The 19,750-nt window shown below is 43.5% G+C and overlaps 1 protein-coding gene across 1 annotated transcript in view; it reads right to left on the reverse strand.

The window, feature by feature from the left end:
* Positions 1–1,475: 1,475 nt before the first annotated feature.
* The window catches only part of LOC123239884 (homeobox protein Mix.1-like), a 42,974-nt gene continuing 24,699 nt past the window's right edge, over positions 1,476–19,750 (reverse strand). The window contains exons 3-5 of the mRNA XM_044667209.1: positions 7,642–7,697; positions 6,387–6,568; positions 1,476–1,747 (exon numbers count right to left, since the gene is read on the reverse strand). Coding sequence (XP_044523144.1) covers positions 1,709–1,747; positions 6,387–6,568; positions 7,642–7,697 — 277 coding nt within the window. The 3' untranslated portion in view covers positions 1,476–1,708. The remainder of the gene's footprint in view (positions 1,748–6,386; positions 6,569–7,641; positions 7,698–19,750) is intronic.

Below are 19,750 nucleotides of genomic sequence, written 5' to 3' on the forward strand. Positions count from 1 at the left end.
GTCCTTGAACTAATTTTGAGGTTCCTGTGTTGGATTTGAAGGTCGGTCTGGCAGTCTACTGAACTGTTTCTGGCCTGGACAAGCTACCCCCAGCCCCCGGGGTTTCCCAGCACAGTCTTCCTTATCTCCCCCTATCATGGACCTAAACTGAAGCTGTCTTGTCTGATGTCTTGAGGAGTGTTTGTCTATGTTTGCCTGCTTTGCAGTGTTTGCCTATTTGATGTGTGTTTGCCAGGTGCTTCCAGACCCCTGGCCCTGAAGCCCCCCTCCCCAGATGCTTCCTGGCCACCTGTCCCTGACACTGCCTTGATGGTTATGTGTGTGCCAACCCCCTTCCCCAGACATTTCTATGTGAACTCTTGGCTGAGAGTTCCAAGGGGTCGTTCAGGCATGCCTCTCTGCCTAGCGACCCTAGCTATTATTGCTAGTGGGGAATGAGCCTCTTCTTGCATATTGCATTGTCAGTGTGATTCTTCCTTCGGCCATGAACCTGGGTTAGATATTAAAATTTGGGTACAACACCTGATCTAAACTTCCTGTGAACATTTAGGGCTCTTTCAAACTATATTTCCCAACAGCCAACTGGCTTCCTCTCTTTGCGTAATCACGTGGACAGGAAGCGTAATAATGTAGAGGGAAGAATAAAGGCTGAGTGGCTAGAAGGGCACCCTCTCTTTCCGGCTGAAGAGCAGCATGGCGGCTGAGGTAATGGCAGGTCTTTTAAATTGACTCTTAGCAAGGCTCCTGGCTTCATTTTTTCTAATGGCTACCAATAAATCTTTTAAAACCCTGATATTGTTAATTCTATCCCTTTATATCCATTTTACTTCTTACATAGGACAAAAGCTTCCTCTTGCCCAAGAATTCAAGTTTCTTATGTAAAAATGCATTCCTTTTTCCTTCAAAGGGAGGCCAAGTGGTACAGATTCTGGAAGAGCAAATCAGGATCTTGGTTTAACTTTTACCTCTGCTGAGGTCTACTCACCCTGGGATATCCCTCTGCCATGCCAGTGCTCTCCTCCAAGGGAGACTTCCCAGTCTTCATTTTGGGGAAGAGTCAAGGCCAGTGAAACCTTTTGGCTCTGCTTTTGACCTTCTGGACTTCCACACAAAGGCCCTATAAGGAAACTTCTCTCCCCTCTTTGGAACCTTTGGTGTACTGTCTTCCCCCATTAAATCAGAATCTCCTTGAAGAAGGCAGGAACTGTCTGGGTTTTCCCCTATTTGTTCTCCAGTGCTTATCACAGTACCCTGGTGCACAGTAGGCACTCAATTAATGTTTGTGGCCATGCTGACTCTGTGTGATCCTAGGCAAGTCAACTAAGCTTTCTGGACCTGTTTCCTCATCTGTAAAATGACAGTGTTGGATTAGATTGGCCCTCCTTCATGGCTCCTTCCAGATCTAGACCTAGGATCCCTTTATGTACCAGAATACCTTGTTAGACGAAGATGCCAGAAGGATTCGCAAATAAGAGTTTGGTAACCAAAAGTCATTGAAGTTTATTGACATAAATAGGGTGATAAAAATACAACTTAGTCCCTGCCAACAGGGTTGGCATATCACATGACTGAAATCATTGGGAAAGGGAAACAAGGATATTTCCAAAGATAACAAGACAGCTGCTGTCTGGTTCAGATCCAAGGGTAGCAGCAGTGACCTTCCCCTACTGCCCAGAGATCCACTTCACAGAATGAGGTTATTAATTCACTAAAAGCAGCTGGAGGCAGACAGTCTCAGGATGGCGAGCTTTTTACAAAAACAAAACAAAACAAAACAAAACAAAAAACAAGGTCAAGTGAACATCCGTCTTCAGCATTGACTTAGTGGCATTGTCTATTGTCCTGAACACCCAGGAAGCACGGCTGGCTCTAGAAAGGATAGAAAGGGAAGGGAAGGCAGTACCCCATCCTCCCTACTTGGAGGTTCTTCAGCACTTGAAAGACCCACCCTACTCCTCATCCCTAAACCATGGTTTCAGTTAAGTGTGTAGTCCCGATAATCCAGGAAAATCCCAAGGAAGCTGGCTTCTTCTCCTTTTTTTTTTTTTTTTTTTTGATCTGAAAAAAGGGTTGATCTCTCTTGGTGGTTGCCCACATGAAGCCACTCTTCCTCTTCCTCCTAGTTAAATATCTTGCCCACTGGACTGCCATATTGCCTACAAGCGCACCACCAGAGGTTCATTTCTTTGGCTTCAGCACTGCCCTTTTGAAGGTCCTCTCTTTAGACACAACATTGATTCCACCAATAATTATCAAGCAAGTACTGCTGCAGGGGACTGGTTAAAATAAATCCTCACGTGAGTGTCCGATTCTCTAAGTATAACTAAGTGCCCATGACAGGTAGTGACACTATGGGAAATGACACAAAAATAGGGAAAAGAAAAGACTCCCTTCCCCCCCACCCCAGCCCACCCCAACCCACCCCAAAGCTTATAGTCTACTGGGAATTCAATATTTACCTAGGTAATAAGGAGAGAGGGAGATGAGCAAAGGCTTCCCATACAAAGTATCCCCTGAGATGAGCCTTGAAGGACGAATTAGCTTCTCAAGGGTGAAAAAAAAAAAAAACAAAGAAGGGCTCAGGGGAGAGAAAAGGATGATCAGGTGAAAACAGGAAGGAACCTTGGAAGTCAGTGACCTAGCCCAACCAACCAAGGTCCCAAGGAGTGAAATGGTTTGCTCAGTGTCACACTGTGAGACAGGAAACTGGGAGCTCGCTTCCCTGAAGGAATGAGGGAAGAGAAAAGACAGGGATAGGGACAACAAATCATCATCATCATCATGGCTAATTCCATCAGAGGCTCCGGTTTGGCCAAAGGTTTCAAAATCTGGTCTCTCTCCACTAGAAGCGCCTGCTACCTAACAGGGGAAGCCAAGGACAAAATTGGGCCTTGGAGAAAGAAGAGGAAGTGAGGAGGGGGAACCCCGAGGTCCTGCCTAAAGAGGAAGAAAACAGGGCTTCAAGGATTGAAGTCTTGGCAGAGCCAATTACTGGACTTATCACCAGCATCTACCTCCAAGCTTAGGATAAGGAGAATGTTCTGTTAACTGTAAAAATAGGACTGTTATTATTGCCATCTTCTATTCCTTTTTGATAGGCTTAAGGCTTAACTGCAGAGTTAATGAGGGAGGCTCCCCTTCCTCCACTCAGGGAGAAGAACATGGTCTACACTTGCCCACTTAATACAGGTTTATTCAAAACCACGCCCTCCCAAGATGGTCTTTGAATAATATAGCTAAGTAACAGATATTGGCATTCAATTCAGTGTTGTTTTTTCATGTCAGCTTCAAGAAAAGTCTCCCGTTGGTGGAGATCTGAAGGTTAATTCAAAAGAAATAGGAGGGCTTCCATTTCTGCAACGATCACTCAAGGTACTTTCTGGACGACTCCCCGAAAGACCAACGATGGCTGGCCCATGGACCGTCTAGGGGTAAGGCAAGTATGGCACCACGAAGCTTTTCCTTTATTTTGGATTAATACTGAACAGGCCAATCTGGACCTCTCCGGTCTCTTGCGCCCTTCTTCCTGGGTCCATTGTTAATTAGCCAGGCCCATGGATCATCGTTCTATGAGCCGGTTGGTGTTGAGCTTCTCTAGCCGGGGGCAGGATTCTGAGTGACTGACTACGGACCCAGCAGAAGCGGGGCAACCCAGCCCGGCGTGCCTACCCATCCACGCAGCTCAGACTAAGACGCCCCGAGTTCCATCACCCGTCTCAGAGCAAAGGTTCAGGACCACTTCTGTCCCCCTACAACAAAAGAGGAATCCATTGTTTAACTCAAAGTACATCAAAGAGACGATTTCGGTCAAATGGCTGCCTGGTCCCAGGAAGCCAAGCACATCGTGGATCATGGAACAGAGGTAAGTGGGGGGACAGACGGGGAGGGGAAGAAAGAGTTCCATCAGGCTGAGATACTAGGCGGCTCCGGACGCTCCCGCATCTCTTCATTTGGCAGGAGAGGTCTCTGGGCCCCCTGCTTCCGCGGCCAGGGACGCCGAGGCACTGGGAACGCTATCTGGAAGGGGTGTCGCTGGTGGGCTGGGGGTCGGGGCAGGGGCGACCGGGACGGGGTGCTGCTGTAGGTATTCCAGATACTCCTGCATCCAGGGATACTGCTGGGACTGCTCGTGCAGCTGGCGGAGATACTCGAGCCAAAGGCGTCTCTCGGGCTGTTGTCCTCTCTTCAGGGTCTGGAGCCGGGGGTGCGGGCTCTGGGTGGGGCTGCCCCAGGACTGGGGCTTTAAACAGGAATGAGACTCCACAGTCAGGGCGGGAGGCTGGAGCCAGGCTCCTGGGCTTGTGGAAGCCTCCTTGGCCAAGGCTGAGGCTGGAGCCACTGTCTCTGGGAAGCCAGGACTTTCCCCCAGGGTCACCTTCGTCATCTTGGACGAGGGGAACCTGGATCTGTTTGGCCAGGCTAGCTGGGTCTCTGAGAGACTCTCCTGGGCAACTTGGCTGGGAGCTGAAGTGGGAGGATTTCTCGAGCCGTGGACCAAGGAGCTCTGTTCTCCCTGCTCCGGGGCCTGCCCAGATAAATTCAAGCTTTCTTTTTCTTTCAGCTGCCTTGACTGCTTGGCTCTTCGGTTCTGAAACCAATTCTAAATGGGGAGAGGAAGAAATGACATGAAGTCCACTAAGCTAGTTTTCTTTTCCTGAGGTCTCTGGGAAGGAAGGGGGAGGTGGAGGGAGAAGGAGAAAGGAAGGGAGGAAGGAAGGATTTACAAGGTGCCGAGGCCCTTCCACAGAGCATCTCCTCTGATCGGATCTAAACAGGCTTGAACAGTAGCTGTGCAGGAGCTCCGGTAAGGCATGGCCACCCGGCACAAATTCTTTAAATTAGTTCTCTTAAAGGATACACCAAAAACACTTATTTTACCTTCTTTACTCTCTTGGGAGAGGTTCTTGGGCTAGAATTCATGACCTTTAGAAAATATCTCTTTGGATCATTGCACTTCCACATAATTGGGGTTGGGGGGGGGTGGCGTAACACTATCTTATTTTTTGCATTTAAAAACATGATTCTGAACAGGGCCCCAAAACTTGCCCAGGTGAACCCCGACAAAAGGCCCCAGAAGCCCCAAAAGGAGAAGAGCCTCTGCTCTGGCCATAGAGTCAATGCAAGAGTTGTGTGTTTTATGGGCATTCGTGGGTTCACTGCGCCATGCCCAGCATACAGCAGGGACTTAATAAACGTTCTCTGAAAAGAAAAACGGCCACATCTCTGGAGAGGTCGCTGGCCCTGGAACCCACAAAAGTGGCACAAATCCTACTTCAGACATTCCCTCCCTCCTCTGAGCCTCTGATCTGCCATCCTGAGCCCCGGCGATGTGAGGCGACGGCGCGGCACAGCAGGGACAGCCCCGGGCCTGGAGTCAGCGAGGCCGGCCGACCCTGATGGCCTCGATGTCCTCATAAGTAAAATGGGCCACAGAAGAAAAGGGCGCCGCCATCTCTGCCGAGAAAATCCAAACGGGGCCCGAAGCGGCGACCGGCCTAGAATGGCTGAACGCGGGCCAGGGGAGGGCAGAGCGCTCGGCCACGCGGCCCAGAGGGCCAGGCCAGAGCTTCGAGACCAACACAGTAATGGAACGGCGGCACGAAACTCAGCCAGCCGCGAGGGCCGAACACCCACACTGCGGGGGCTTCCAGGTTGGAGAAGCACTTTACGTGGGCAGCTTAGAGGCGTTCATCCCTAGCAACAGGCGGGGAAACCGAGGCTCAAAAAGACCCGATGACTTATCCATGGTCATACAGTCAGAGGCAGGACTTGAACCCAGCCTCCAAGGGGAGGGCCACCCGGCTGCCATAAACAGCGGGATCAAGTCTGTCCCGATGCCTCTGAGGTAAGACTTGCTCTTTCTGCCCTGCTGACCCAACCAGTCCAGATCTTGTAAGATCTGAACCCAGGACCTCCCATCGTCTCTGGGCCTGGCTCTGACCCCTGAGCCGCCCCTTCACACACTCTAATTTTGCCTTTCAAAGGGTGGGCGGTAAGGAGCGGTGCGGCGTGGCCCGGAGCTCCCCTCCCTGCCCAGCTTCTTCACCCCTGCGTGGCCAGGAGCTGGGGCTCCCCTAAAGCCATCCCAGGTCCCTCCAGCTCCCTCTCAGGGCATCTCCGCAGGCCGGCGCAGATGTAGCCCCCCACACTGTCTACAAAGGGGCACTTTTACGAATCAGAGCCACATCGGTCCCATCTTACAGCGAGTTCCGCGTCTCCGTTAGCCTGCACGAACCATCACTGGCTTTCCCAAACGGAGCCAGCAGCGCCAGGGAAGGTGGCGGAGCTCCAGGAGGCCCAGAGGGTCTGCCCGGCCCCAGGCCTCTGCCTGGCCCCAGCGGGTGGGAGAGAAGGAGGAGGAAGCGCCACCGCCCCTGAGCACTTACCTGGATTCTGGACTCGGGCACGTCGAGGCGGTTGGCCAGCTCGCTGCGGACAGAGTAGTTGGGGTAGGGGTTCTTATGGAACTCCCCCAGCAGAACGTCGAGCTGAACCTCGTTAAACATGGTCCGCTCCCTCTTGGCCCCCTTCTTGCTGCTTGTGGACGAGTCCGAGGTCAAGGCAGGCTCTAGAGGACAGGCGAGAGTTCGGGAGACAAGAATCAGCATTTGTCCAGGCCCAGGCCCGGCTGAGGGCAGGACGGAGCCCCTCTGGGCCCCAAAGCTCCGTCAGTCCTCCTCGTCCTCCCCTTCAGAGCCTCCCAGTCTGGCCTCTGCACCATGGCTGTCCTGCCTACCCCCCCCCCCAGCCCTCTGGCCAGCCGTCTCCTGGGCTCACCTTCCTTCCCGCTGCCTACAGGAGCCCGGCCTGGGCTTGGGCCTCGGCTAAGCTCCTTTTGAAGTCGCCTTCGACACCAGCCTCCCATGGCAGCAAGGGGTTCTGCTCCTTTCCTGCCTTCTGTCTACACCCTCCTAGGTAAGACCACCTCCCTTGGTACGAGCTTCCTTCACCCTCCTGCGGACAGGGAGGCCCAAGGACATAGACAGCCCTTTCATGGTGCCTGGGGCGCTTAGAGACAGAGACGAGGGAATGTGGAGGCCAGACCTCCCCAAAGGTCTAGGCACGCCAGGGATTCCGAAGAGGTGATGGGAAGCGGCTCCGTGGAGAGAGCACTTGGGCCTGGGTACAAATGTAGCCTCAGACCCCTCCTCCCTTTGTGACCCTGGGCAAGTCACTTACCCCCCATCTGGCTAGCCCTAGCTTTTCTCTCCTAGCGCTATTACTAAGACAGAAAGCTCGGTTTTGTGATTTAGAAGGCCAGCTGGACTCCTCCGTGGAATCCCCAGCATGCTCCAAAGCTCAGGGCTCGCCTCCACAGACAGGGGCGCAGGGCTGTGGGTGACTTGGCTTAGCTCCATCCCCAGCGATAATCACTGTGGATGGGAAGGAGGTGGAGCAGGGGCCCACCAGTGCCTGCCCACAAGGGGGATCCAGAGCTGGAGCCCGGCTTCCCTCTGGGGCACCCTGGTGTCCCCCCAGGCGTGGGAGAACCCACTCTGGGACCTCAGCAGCCACTTGTGGCCCTGCACGTGGAGAGGCAGCGCATTCTCCCCCCAATGAAACAATGAAGAGGAATCCAGGAGGCCTGGCCCCAAGGAGACTCCGGGACCATATCAGAGGGGACATGGGCCGGCCACTCACCAAGCTTGGAGGGCTTCATGGCCGGCCGGTTGCGCACGCTGGAAGTCTTTCTGGGTCTGTAATGAAAAAGAGAGACAGGAAGTTGTCCCACCCGGTGAGCTGGGGGCAGGGGTGGTAGCAGGAGGGGAGGTATTTGCTCTTTTCCCTTCAAGGGCCTCATTTCTTTTGTTTGTTTGTTTGCAGAAGCAGTGACCTCATCACTTCTATTGTTGGATTAAGCTCTTTCCCTTTAAATTAGTTCCTTTTTTGATTCGGTTTGAAACCTTTACCTCTAGTCTTAGAATAGATCCATTCCAGAGAGCAGTAAGGGCTAGGCAATTGGGGTTAGGTGACTTGCCTAGGGTCACACAGCTAGGAAGTGTCTGAGGACAAATTTGAACCCAGGACCTCCCATCTCCTGGCGGCTGCCCAGCTGCCCCTTTAGATAAGCGTTCCTAAAAGCTCTTTGGGTGTCTTTGTGAGCTCCGGCCATCAGTGAAGCCTCGGAATACCGTATGTAAAAGCATAAAATGAGATGTAAAGGCTTATGAAGGAAACTGATGTCCCTGGAAGAGTTGCCAAAATCTTTTTTATTTTTTTATTTTTCATTCACAGGCCCCAGGTTAGGCAGCCCTGCATTAAGTTAACAAAGACAACAGGCAAGTAGCCGGTTCCCTCCATTTCTGGCATTTCACCCTTCCCGGATGTACATAGTCAGTCCTAGAAGAGCTGCAATCTGCCTCGCTTTAGCACCTGGTTCTGAGTCTGGAACAAAGCAAGCACGTCATGAATGTTTCTTCATTCATCTGCCCTGAGCCTCTCCCCATCCCCCTGGGTCACCACAGAAAACCCAATTCCTTCTATTAATCATTAATAAGGCCAGATCTTTAGCGAGTAGATGCCATCTTCGTGGCTGGGGGCACTTTTTGATAAAGAACGCAGAGGATTTTTGAACTTCTTCAAATATTTAAAGCTCTAAGGAGCAGGCACTTAAAGCGAGGCTTAAATCACTGCCATTTGGTGTTCCATTGCGGGCAATTTAAGCCTTACTTTATTCCGGGCTCTCTGGGTCAAAGGTTCCAGACAACAGGTCTTTTCCACGGTGCCAAGAGGAGTGGGTTGCTTTTCTCTTGTCTGACAGTCCAACATTCTGCACGAAGCCTGAATTTCTGGAGGTCTCTGTTACCTTGGGGCACCTTTGGACTACCATTCTGGGAGGCTCGTGCCTGAAGGCCCAGGGGAAGCTTTGCTTGACTTAAGCAGGCGGGAAGTCCAGAAACTGGAGCCTTAATCAAGGGAGGCCCAAATCCTGGAGGAGCTCACATGTCACCCCTCTGCCCCTTTGCATTTACGGATCTGCCAGGTGGTAAGTGCTCTCTTGTGCCTGAAATAACTGAGGATTTCCGAATCTGGGCCCTGTGGCGTCTGAAAGAAGAATTTCAACTCCTCCAGGGCCCAGATGGTCTCTTTCCTTACTTCAATTCAACAAAGCTTATGAAATACCTTTTTTGGTGGAAGGCCTTCTACCAGGTGCTGGGCACACAGTGCTAAATTAACATGACTTTCCAGCCCCAGAGAAACATCATCTGGTCCAGGCCATTGCCCCCTCCCCCGCTCCATCAACCAGTAAAGACCTATTGGGGTGTCTGTGCTGGCGAAGTGCCAAGTGCTATTCATAACCTACCCTCCCCCCATCTTTCCAGTCTCCTTATACCTTAAATAACTTAAACCAGGGGTCAGCAACGTAAGGCTCTTGAGCCATATCTGGCTCTTTTGAGGGCCAGATATGGCTCTTTCTGCAGGAGCCATAAAGTCCATTTTTTTTCAGGCGCTGTTACAGGAGCGGCACTGTGAGCACTGTACGGCTCTCACGAAATTACATTTTAAAAAATGTGGCATTTATGGCTCTCACGGCCAAAAAGGTTGCCGATCCCTGCTTAAACCCTCAAACCCCTCTACTTGCCCATGAACCATTGTCACTGGCCTCCTGGTTGTTAGGGAAGACACTCTCTATCTCTTCACTCCATTCTGTCTCACTGGCCATCCTCCATGCCTGGAATACTGTCCCTCCTGGATTTCCTGGCTTCCTTGAACCCCCAGTTAAGCCCCGATCCTCTTATAGGAAGCCTCTCCTAATGTCCCTTAATTCTCCAGCTGAGTGCTAAGTGCTAAGGATACTCAGAAAGGTAAAAAGCTAGTCCCTGCTCTGGAGAAATCCAGAGTCTAACAGGGAAATACCTGCCAAGAACTATGTACCATCTACATTCAGGCTAAATTAGAAATAATCAGCAGCTAGATGGCATCACAGTGCAGAACACCAGGCCTGGAGTGAGGAAGATTCACCTTCCTGAGTTCAGATCCAGCCTCCGATATTTCCCAGGTATAAGATCCTGGGCAAGTCCCATAACTGCTGTTTGCTTCAGTTCCTCCTCTGTCAAATGAGCTGGAGAAGGAAATGGAAAACCACTCCAGTATCTGCCAAGAAAACCCCAAGTGGGTTCAGGATGAGTTGGACACAACTGAAAAACACCTGAAAAAGGTAGCAATCAGTAGAGAGACCCTAGAATTAAGGGAGATTGGGATAGGAGGGGTTTTAGCAGGGCTTTGAAGGAAACCAGCAAATCCAGGAGGGAAAGTATTCCAGGCATTTTTTTCAGTGAAAATACCTGAAGAGAAGGAGTGTCTTCCCCAACAACCAGGAGGCCAATGGCAATGGTTCATGGGCAAGTAGAGGGGTTTGAGGAGTTAAGTATGAGAAGACTGGAGGGATTGGGGGTGGGGGGAGGATTAGGTTATAAATAGCTTTGAACAGCAAAAAAATATTTGACTCTAGAGTTGATAGTGATGGGAGTCATACATAGTAAGTGTGGAGAAGAAGTTGGGGAGAGATTATGAAAAGCTTTAATGACAAAGAGAGGAATCTGGATTGTTCCTAGGAAGCTACTAGAGTTCCCTGAGTGGGAAAGACAGCATGGTCAGACCTGAGGTTTACAAAAAAACAATTTGGCAATTGTGTAGATGAATTAAGCAGAGAGGTGAATTAGGAGGCTATTTTGATAGTCCATGCCAAGAAATGATGAAGGCCTGAACAAGAATGACATTAGCCATCTGAGTAGAGAGAAGAGAATGGATACAAGGAAGGATGTGCTGGTAAATGTTTAACAACCAGCTCTTTGAAAAATAAAAACATATATACCACACCTTTAAGTTTAATCTGCATTAGAAACATATTTTGTGACTAAAGAAATGACAATATTTGACCACTGAATGGATATATGGGAATGAGGGCTAGGCAAGTCAAGGAAGATTTTGAAGTTGTGAAGTTGTGAACCAAGCTGATGAGAATGGTGGCAACCTAGACAGAAGGGAAAATTTAGAAGTAAGAAGGCCTTGGGGAGGAAAGGTAATGAATTTTAGTTTAGATATGTTGAGTTTGAGAAGTCTACAGAACATTCCATCTGAAATGTCCAAAAGGTAACTGGAAGTACATAACTAGAACTCAGGAAACTAGGGCTAAATATATAGACCTGGGAGTCATCTGGGCAGGGGTGACAATGGAAGCCATGATGGGCTTTCAATAGCCTTCTGAATGGTGTCCCTGCCTCAAATCCTCCCCCTTCCCCAAAGACCATCTTCCACTCAGATGAGGTGCCAAAGTGACCTTCCAGAATCAAGAGTCTGACCATGTCACACTCTACTCACTGAATTTCAATGGCCCCCTTTTACTTCCAAGATCAAATATAAACAAGTTGGCAAAGATTTATTATCAACTGTGCTTGGCAAACTAAGCACAAGGGATACAAAGAAGCAAAACCCTGCTCATGCTCTAAAGAAGCTCACAGAAGGTGATGTGTAAATGGTTATAGACAAACATGATCTACACTAGATAAAGGAGGAAGAATCAAAAGAGGGAAGGCACTAGCATGAAGGGGGATCAGAAAGGCTTCCTATAGAACAGTGGTTCCCAAACTTTTTTGGCCTACCGCCCTCTTTCCAGAAAAAATATTACTTAGCGCCCCTGGAAATTAATTTTTAAAAATTTTAATAGCAATTAATAGGAAAGATAAATGCACCTGAGGCCATCACCGCTCCCCTGGATCACTGCAGCACCTACTTTGGGAATCACTGCTCTAGAGAGTAATTTGGGTCTATGCCCAAAGACATATCCTTTGACCCCACAATACTCTTACTAGGTTTGTATCCCAAAGAGATAAAAAATAAAAAGACCTATTATCTACAAAAATACTTAAAGCAGCTCTTTTTGTGGGGGCAAAGAATTGGATAGTGAGGAGATACCCATCAACTGGAAACTGGCTAAGTTATAATATATGATTGTAATGAAACACTATTGGGCTGGTAGAAATGACAAGCAGGAGGAACTAAGAAAAACCTGGAAAGATTTACATGAACTGAAACAATGAAATAAGCAGAACCAAACAAACACTGTACATAGTGGCAGGAATACTGTACAATGAACAACTTTGAATAACAGCTATCCTCAGCAATACAATGATCCAAAACTATCCCAAAGGATTCATGATTTTTAAAAAAAATGCCATCTGCTTCCAGAGAGAAAGAACTGATAAGAATCTAAATCCTGACCAAAGGAAACTTTTTTCATTTTCATAAGTGTTTTTATTCAAATTTCCTTTCACAAAAGAACTAACATGGAAAAATGCTTTACATTTCTATACATATAAAACCCATTTCAAAAAGAAAAGGAGTGTGGGGAGGGAGGAAGAGAATTTTGAGACTCAATATTCTCTGAAAAATGAAAAATGTTGCAAATTGTCTTTACATGTAATTGGGAGGAAATTTTAATTTAAATTTTTTAAAAGCTCCCTAAGAAAAAATCCCTAGGACTGGATAAATTCACAAGTGAATTTTGCCAGGCATCTAAAGAACAATTCCAATAATCTATAAACTATTTGGAGAAACAGGTCAAGAAAGAATCCTACCAAATTCCTTTTATGACACAAATATGGTGCTGACACCTAAACCAATAAGGACAAAAAAGAGGAAGAAAACTATAGGTCAATTTCCCTAATGAATATTGGTGCAAAAATTTTTAATAAAATGCCAGCAAGAAGATTACAGTAATATATCTCAAAGAACATACTATGACCAGGTGGGGTTTATATCAGGCATGTAGGGATGGTACAATATTAGGAAAACTATCAGCATAACTTGCTATATCAATAACAAAAACAATAAAAATATGATTATTTCAATAGATGACAGAAAAGGCTTTTGACAACATTTATTCCTAATTTAAAACACTAGAGAACACTAGAATAAATTAAAATGATTAGTATTCATCAAAAGACATCAGCAAGCATTATTTGTAAAAGAGATAATCTAGAAGTCTTCCCAATGAAATCAGGGTGAAACAAGGTTGCCCATTATCTATCACAATTATTCCATATTATACTAGAAATGCCAGCTATATCAGTTAGAGAAAGAAAAAGAAATAAAAGGAATAAAAATAGGCAGTGAGAAAACAAACAAGACAATTTTTTTCAGATGGTACACTTACAGAATCCTAGAAAATTAAATTTAAAACTAGTTGAAATATTAACAACTTTGGCAAAATTGCAGGATATAAAAGAAACCTATGTAAATCATTAGCATTTCTATATATTGCCAGAGAAGCCCAAAAGCAAGAAATAGAGACATTCCATTTAAAGTAACTATAAAAAATATAAAATTCTTGGGGATCTAACAACCAAGACAAAGCCAGGAATTATATGAACACAACTACAAAACACTTTTCACTCTAATGAAGTCAGATCTAAACAACTGGAGAAATATTAATTGCTCATGAGTAGACTAGGCTAATATAATAAAAATGATATTCTTCCCAAATTAATTAATAACTGCCATCCTAATCAAGCTACCAAAAAGTATTTGATAAAGCTAAAAGAATAATTTAAAAATTCATCTGAAAGAAAAAAGGATATCAAGAGAATCAATGAAAAACAATGTGAAGGACGGTGTCCTAGCAGTACCAGATCTCAAATTGTATTACAAAGTAGTAATCATCAAAACATCTTAGTGGTGGCTAAAAAATAAGTGTGGTGAATCAATGGAATATATTAGGTTCACAATATACAGCAGTAAATGGCCACAGTAATCTAGTATTTGATAAATGCAAAGATACAAGCTTTTGGAACAAAAACTCACTAACAAAAATTACTGGGAAAACTGAAGTTTGGCAGAAATTAAGTATAGACTCACATTCACACTGTATACCAAGATAAGGTCAAAATGGGCACAAGATCCCCAATCGACAAATGGTCAAGGGACATGAATAGGCAGTTTTCACATGAATAAATAAAAACTATCAATAAGCACATGAAAAAGTGTTCTAAATCCCTCTTGACTAGAGAAATACAAATTAAAACAGCTCTGAGGTACCACCTTACACCTAGCAGACTAGCAAATATGGCAGCAAAGTAATAAATGTTGGAGGGGATATAGCAAAATTAGGACATTAATACACTGCTAGTGGAGTTGTGAATTGGTCCAAACATTTTGGAGAGCAATTTGGAACTATGCCCAAAGGGCTTTAAAAGACTGTCATACCATTGGTGGGTTTGAACCTCAAAGAGAGAATAAGGAAAAAGACTTGTACAAAAATATTTACAGCTGCGCTCTTTGTAGTGGCAAAAAATTGGAAAATGATTGGGTGTCCATCGATTGGGGAATGGCTGAATAAATTGTGGTATATGCTGGTGATGGAATACTATTATGCTGAAATGAATGATAAACTGGAGGAATTCCATGTGAACTGGAAAGACCTCCAGCAAATGATGCAGAGTGAAAGTAGCAGAACCAGAAAACATTATACACAAAGATGGACACACTGTGACATAATCAAATGTAATGAACTTCTGTACTAGCACCAATGCAATGATCCAGGACAATCCAGAGGAACTTATGAGAAAGAATACTATCCACATCCAGAGAAAGAACTGTGGGAGTAGAAATGCAGAAGAAAAACATATGATTGATCATGTAGTGCAATAGGGATATGATTAGGGTTTTGATGTTAAAAGATCACTCTACTACAAATATGAATAACATGGAAATAGGTTTTGAACAATGATACATCATGCATAACCCAATGGAACTGCTTGTCAGCTTCGGGAGGGGGAATGAAAGAGTGGGGGAAGGGGATCATAAATAATGTAACCATGGAAAAATATTCTAAATTTTTAAAAAATGGGTACAATAGATAATCAGGGATATTACATTTTGCTGACAGGTAGTAACATAAGCAATGCAGAAACATAAATTTTTGTAAATTTCTCTAATGCCTCATTTCTCAAATATATAGGAAACCAAGTCAAATCTATTAAAAAAAAAAGAGTCATTTCCCAGTTGATAAATGGTCAAAGACATAAACAGGCAGTTTTCAGAAGAAATCAAAGCAATCTATAGGCATATGAAAAAAATGCTCTAAATCACTCGATCATAGAAAGCCAAACTAAAACAACTCTGAGATACCATCCCACATATCAGAAATAACAAATGTTAGAGGTTAGTAGGGGAAAATAGGTACACTAATGAACTGTTAGTGGACTTGTGTAATCGTCCAACCATTATGGAGAACAATTTGGAACTATGCTCAAAGGGCTATAAAAATGGATACCCTTTGACCTGGCTACTAGGTCTGTACCCCAGAGACCAAAGAAAAAGGAAAAGAATCTATACATACAAAAAAAAATTTACAGCAACTCTTTTTTGGTGGCAAAGAATTGTAAACTGAAGGGGATGTCCATCATTTGGGGAATGGCTAAACAAGCTGTGATACATGACTGCGATGGAGTACTATTGTGCTCTAAGAAATGATGAGTGGAATGATTTTCAGAAATACATGGAATGATCAATATGAACTGATGCAAAGTGAAATGAACAGAACCAGGAAGATCACTGTACACAGGAACAATATTGTAATGATCAACCATGAAAGACTTTGTTGCTCTGATACAATGATACAAGACAATTCCAAGAAACTCATGATGAAAAATCCTATCTAAGAGAAATATTGAACTGAGTACAAACTGAAGAACAAGTTCTCACTCTCTCTCTTTTTTGTGTGTGATATAGCTAATAGGAGAATATGTCTGCATAATTTCACATGTATAATTAATATTATATTGCTTGCCTACTCTATGAGTCAGACAGGACCAAGAGGGAGGGAATTTAGAACTAAAAAAAAATTTTTTTAAGAATGTCAAAAATAAATAATAAAAATAAGTTTAAAAAAGACAAATTTCAAATCTTCTGTTGAGCATTTAGAGATCTTAATAACTTTCCTTCTTATTTTTCTAGGCTTCATCCACTTTACTTCCCTACAACCCTCTGATCTAGCTATACTGGTCTACTTGCTATTCCTTATACACTAAATTCTCCCACTGATCTGTCCCCCATTCCAGAAATGCTCTGCCCTCTCACTTCTGCCTCTTAGTATACCATTACCATTCAAGACACGGCTCAAATCCCACCTTCCATGTGGGGCCTTTTTTGACAAAGGGATTTTTGGGGTGGGGAAGGAGGGACTTTCTTCATATTGTGATTATAAGTATTTAATTAATGCTTAAGACTGACTAGTCACCAGGCAATAAAAGCTGGCAAAAGCAAAACGGAAGGAATTCTCTATTTTGTTCATTATAGGAGAAATTTTTAAACTATTTCCCAAGCATCTTTTAAAAAAATACATAAATTTACTGAACCATTCTGGAAAGCAATTTGGAATTATGTCCAAAGGGCTCTAAAACTATGCATACATACCCTTTGATCCAACAATACCACTATGAGATCTATATCCCAAAGAGATCCCTCCAAAAAGAGAAAAGGATCTATTTGTACAAAAATATTTATTGCAGCTCTTTTTATGGTAGCAAAAAATTTGAAATTAAGGAGTTGTCCATCAATTGGGGAATGGCTAAACAAGCTGTAGTACATGATTCTAATGAAACATTACTGTGCTACATGAAATGATAAGCAAGACGATTTCAGAAAAACCTGGAAAGACTCATATGAACTGATGCAAACTGAGCTGAGGAGAACCAGAAAAATATTGCACATAGTAACAGCAATATATTTTGATGAACAATTGTGAAAATTATTCTCATCAATATAGTGATTCAAGACAATCTCAGAGATTCATAAGAAAAATGCCATCCACCTCCTGAGAAAGAACTAATGAAGTCTGCATGCAGACCCAAAACATAGTATATTTCAGTTTCCATTTTCTTCCTCTTCTTTCTTTCTTTTTTTTGTTTGAGATCTCTTCCACAAAATGACTAGTATGAAAAAAATGTTTCCATGATTGCACATATAAAATCTATATCAAAGGGGCATCTCAGTGGCTCAATGGATAGACAGCCAGGCCTGGAGATGGGAGATCCCAAGTTCAAATCTGGCCTCAGACACTTCTTAGCTATGTGACTCTAGGCAAGTCATTTATCCCCACTTGCTTAGTCCTTAATACTCTTCAGCCTTAGAGCTGATATTTAGTATCAATTCTAACAAAGGAAGCAAGGGCTTTTTAAAAAAATAAAATCTATATTACATTGCTTACCATCTTGGGGCAAGAGCAAAGGTGGGAAGGCAGGAAATTTGGAACTCAAAAAAAATTTTAAGTGAATGTTTAAAAATTATTTTTATATGTACTTGGAAGAAATTTATATGTGCATATATATATATATATAGATAGATAGATAGATAGATAGATAGATAGACATAGATAGACATATGTATGTATACACACACACACTCACAAATTTTAATGATATATTTAATGATATATTTATATCACCTAAATTTTCACTTTATTATTCCCCCACGGACTCCTTGACAGCTATCCCTTATTTTTAAAAAGAGGGAAAAAAGAGAAAAAAGAAAAACATTCAGTGGAACTAACCAATGTATGAAAAACTCCAAGTGCATTATATGCAACATTCCACAACCATGATTCCCTACCTCTGAAGAGCAGAAAGAGGCATCTTCTTCCATTGATTCTCTGAAATCAAGCTTCATCATCATAATTAATTCTACAGCAATCTTATTTCAACAGTTTTCTGTTCTCATTTTCAATGAACTTGCTGTCATCACTGTATATATTCTTTCCTGGTTTTGTTTTCTTTTTATTTCTATTTACTTTCTATTTGTTTTCTTTCTATGGTTTTCTTTTTATTCTTTCTGTTAGTTAAATTAAACTATACTTGTTACACATAGAATATCTCTTACCTAAAATAATATTCCACTCATTCCCTTACCTCAATTTGTTTATTCATCCCCAATCACAGGTGTCTCCATTGTTTCCAATTCTTCTTTTTATCAAAAAATGGGGAAAATAAAAGTTTCACAGTGATTGAGGAGGATTTATAACATGAATGAAAGGATGACTCAACATTATGAAAAGAATTGACATCGGCATATTAAAAAAAAAGCATTCCCAAACCACAAGATTATGTCAATAGATGTAGAAAAAGCCTTTGACAAAGGCTTTCACTTATACAAAAAGATAAAAACCCTACAAAGTATAAGCACTGAGGGAACTTTAAAGAATATGATCAAAAGTATCTTTCTAAAACCAAAAGCCATCATTCTACACAATGGGAAAATACTGGAAGCTTTCCCAATAGAGGAGGAAAGTAAAAATAGTCACTTACCCCCAATATTATCTGATACAGATATAGAAATAATAGTAAAAGCAATGAGACAGAAGAACATTAAAATCATAAGAAAGATGGGCAAAGAAGTGAGACTAAATTATAATTTTCTAATGAAATGATAGTTTACTTTAAAAAAAAACAACCAGAGAATCAGTAAAGAGATAATGAATAACTTCAGTAAAGGTGTAGGTTACAAAATTAACCCATGAAAATCAAAAGAATGTCTATACAATAATAACAAAATACAGGAAACAAAACACAAAGGGAAATATTGAAAATAGCTAAAAATACCTAAGATATCTGGGTGTCAATCTACCAAAATACATTCAAAACATAGAAATACAAAAGACTGCCCACCACAATGGTTGCCTGAAGATAGACTGCACATTCCCACATACCAATCCAGCAAAATCCTAAAATTCATACAAAATCGAATAACGAAGAAGATATCCAGTGAGGAACTATACTAATCAGACTCCTACTCTGGAAGCAAGAGTAGAAGTTCCCTTGAAGAAGAGCCACAGTGGACAGAAAGCCAAAGGTGGGGGACCTTGAACATTCCAGGAATGACAACACAGTAGGCAGTACCCAGTATAGCCCAGTAGCACCCAGACTAAGAAGTTTTAAGTCCAGACATTCTGGAGTATAACATCCATAACACTCTATCCTAAGATTCCCAAAAGTGCCTTGAAAATTCAGGACCAGTGTTCTACTATGCCATCTGAATATGTCAAAAGGAGCTGAGTAATTTTTGAGTGGCCATTGTTCCATTAGACGGAATTAAATGTTAACCCTAAAATTATCTTACTATATTGTGATCTTTTCCTTGTTCAAAATTTACCTCAAATTGTCTTATGGTAGAGCAATGTCTGAGGCCAAGGAGGGGGATACTATGTCACTTTGATATTTCTTTGAACTAGAAATACTTGTATTTAGAATAATATTAAGTTAACAAAAATTGTTACTGGCAGACTTGGACAAGCAGAGTATGGTCTTAAAGATTTTGTCCTCGCCATTTGCTATCCCTCATAACTAGAGTGCATGAGGAGAAGAGGATACAAATGCAGAGAAAAAGGTAGAAGGAGTAGGCAGCAAATGAACTTCACTCTGAAATGGACAAAGGGAGGTTGAACATGCACTCAACATATACACTTATGTTCACACAGTTTGGTATGGAAATCCACCAAATTTAATGGGGAAATAGAGAAGATGAGAGTAGAATTAAGAGGAAGGATAAAAAGGTAGAAGGAATAGCCATAAGCAAAACCAAGTTTCTGATCCTGAAGGGGGAATAAAAGAGGACAAACAACCTCCCTTCAGAAGAACCAGAATCTAAGAGGTATTTCAGATTGCTTCTTAGACAATTGTGGAATGATTGAACAAATTATGGTATATGAGTGGAGTATATGTGTTTTAATATAAGAAATGGCAAAAGAGTCAAACTC

Source organism: Gracilinanus agilis, chromosome 3 (assembly GCF_016433145.1).
Source record: "Gracilinanus agilis isolate LMUSP501 chromosome 3, AgileGrace, whole genome shotgun sequence".
Classification (NCBI taxonomy): domain Eukaryota; kingdom Metazoa; phylum Chordata; class Mammalia; order Didelphimorphia; family Didelphidae; genus Gracilinanus; species Gracilinanus agilis.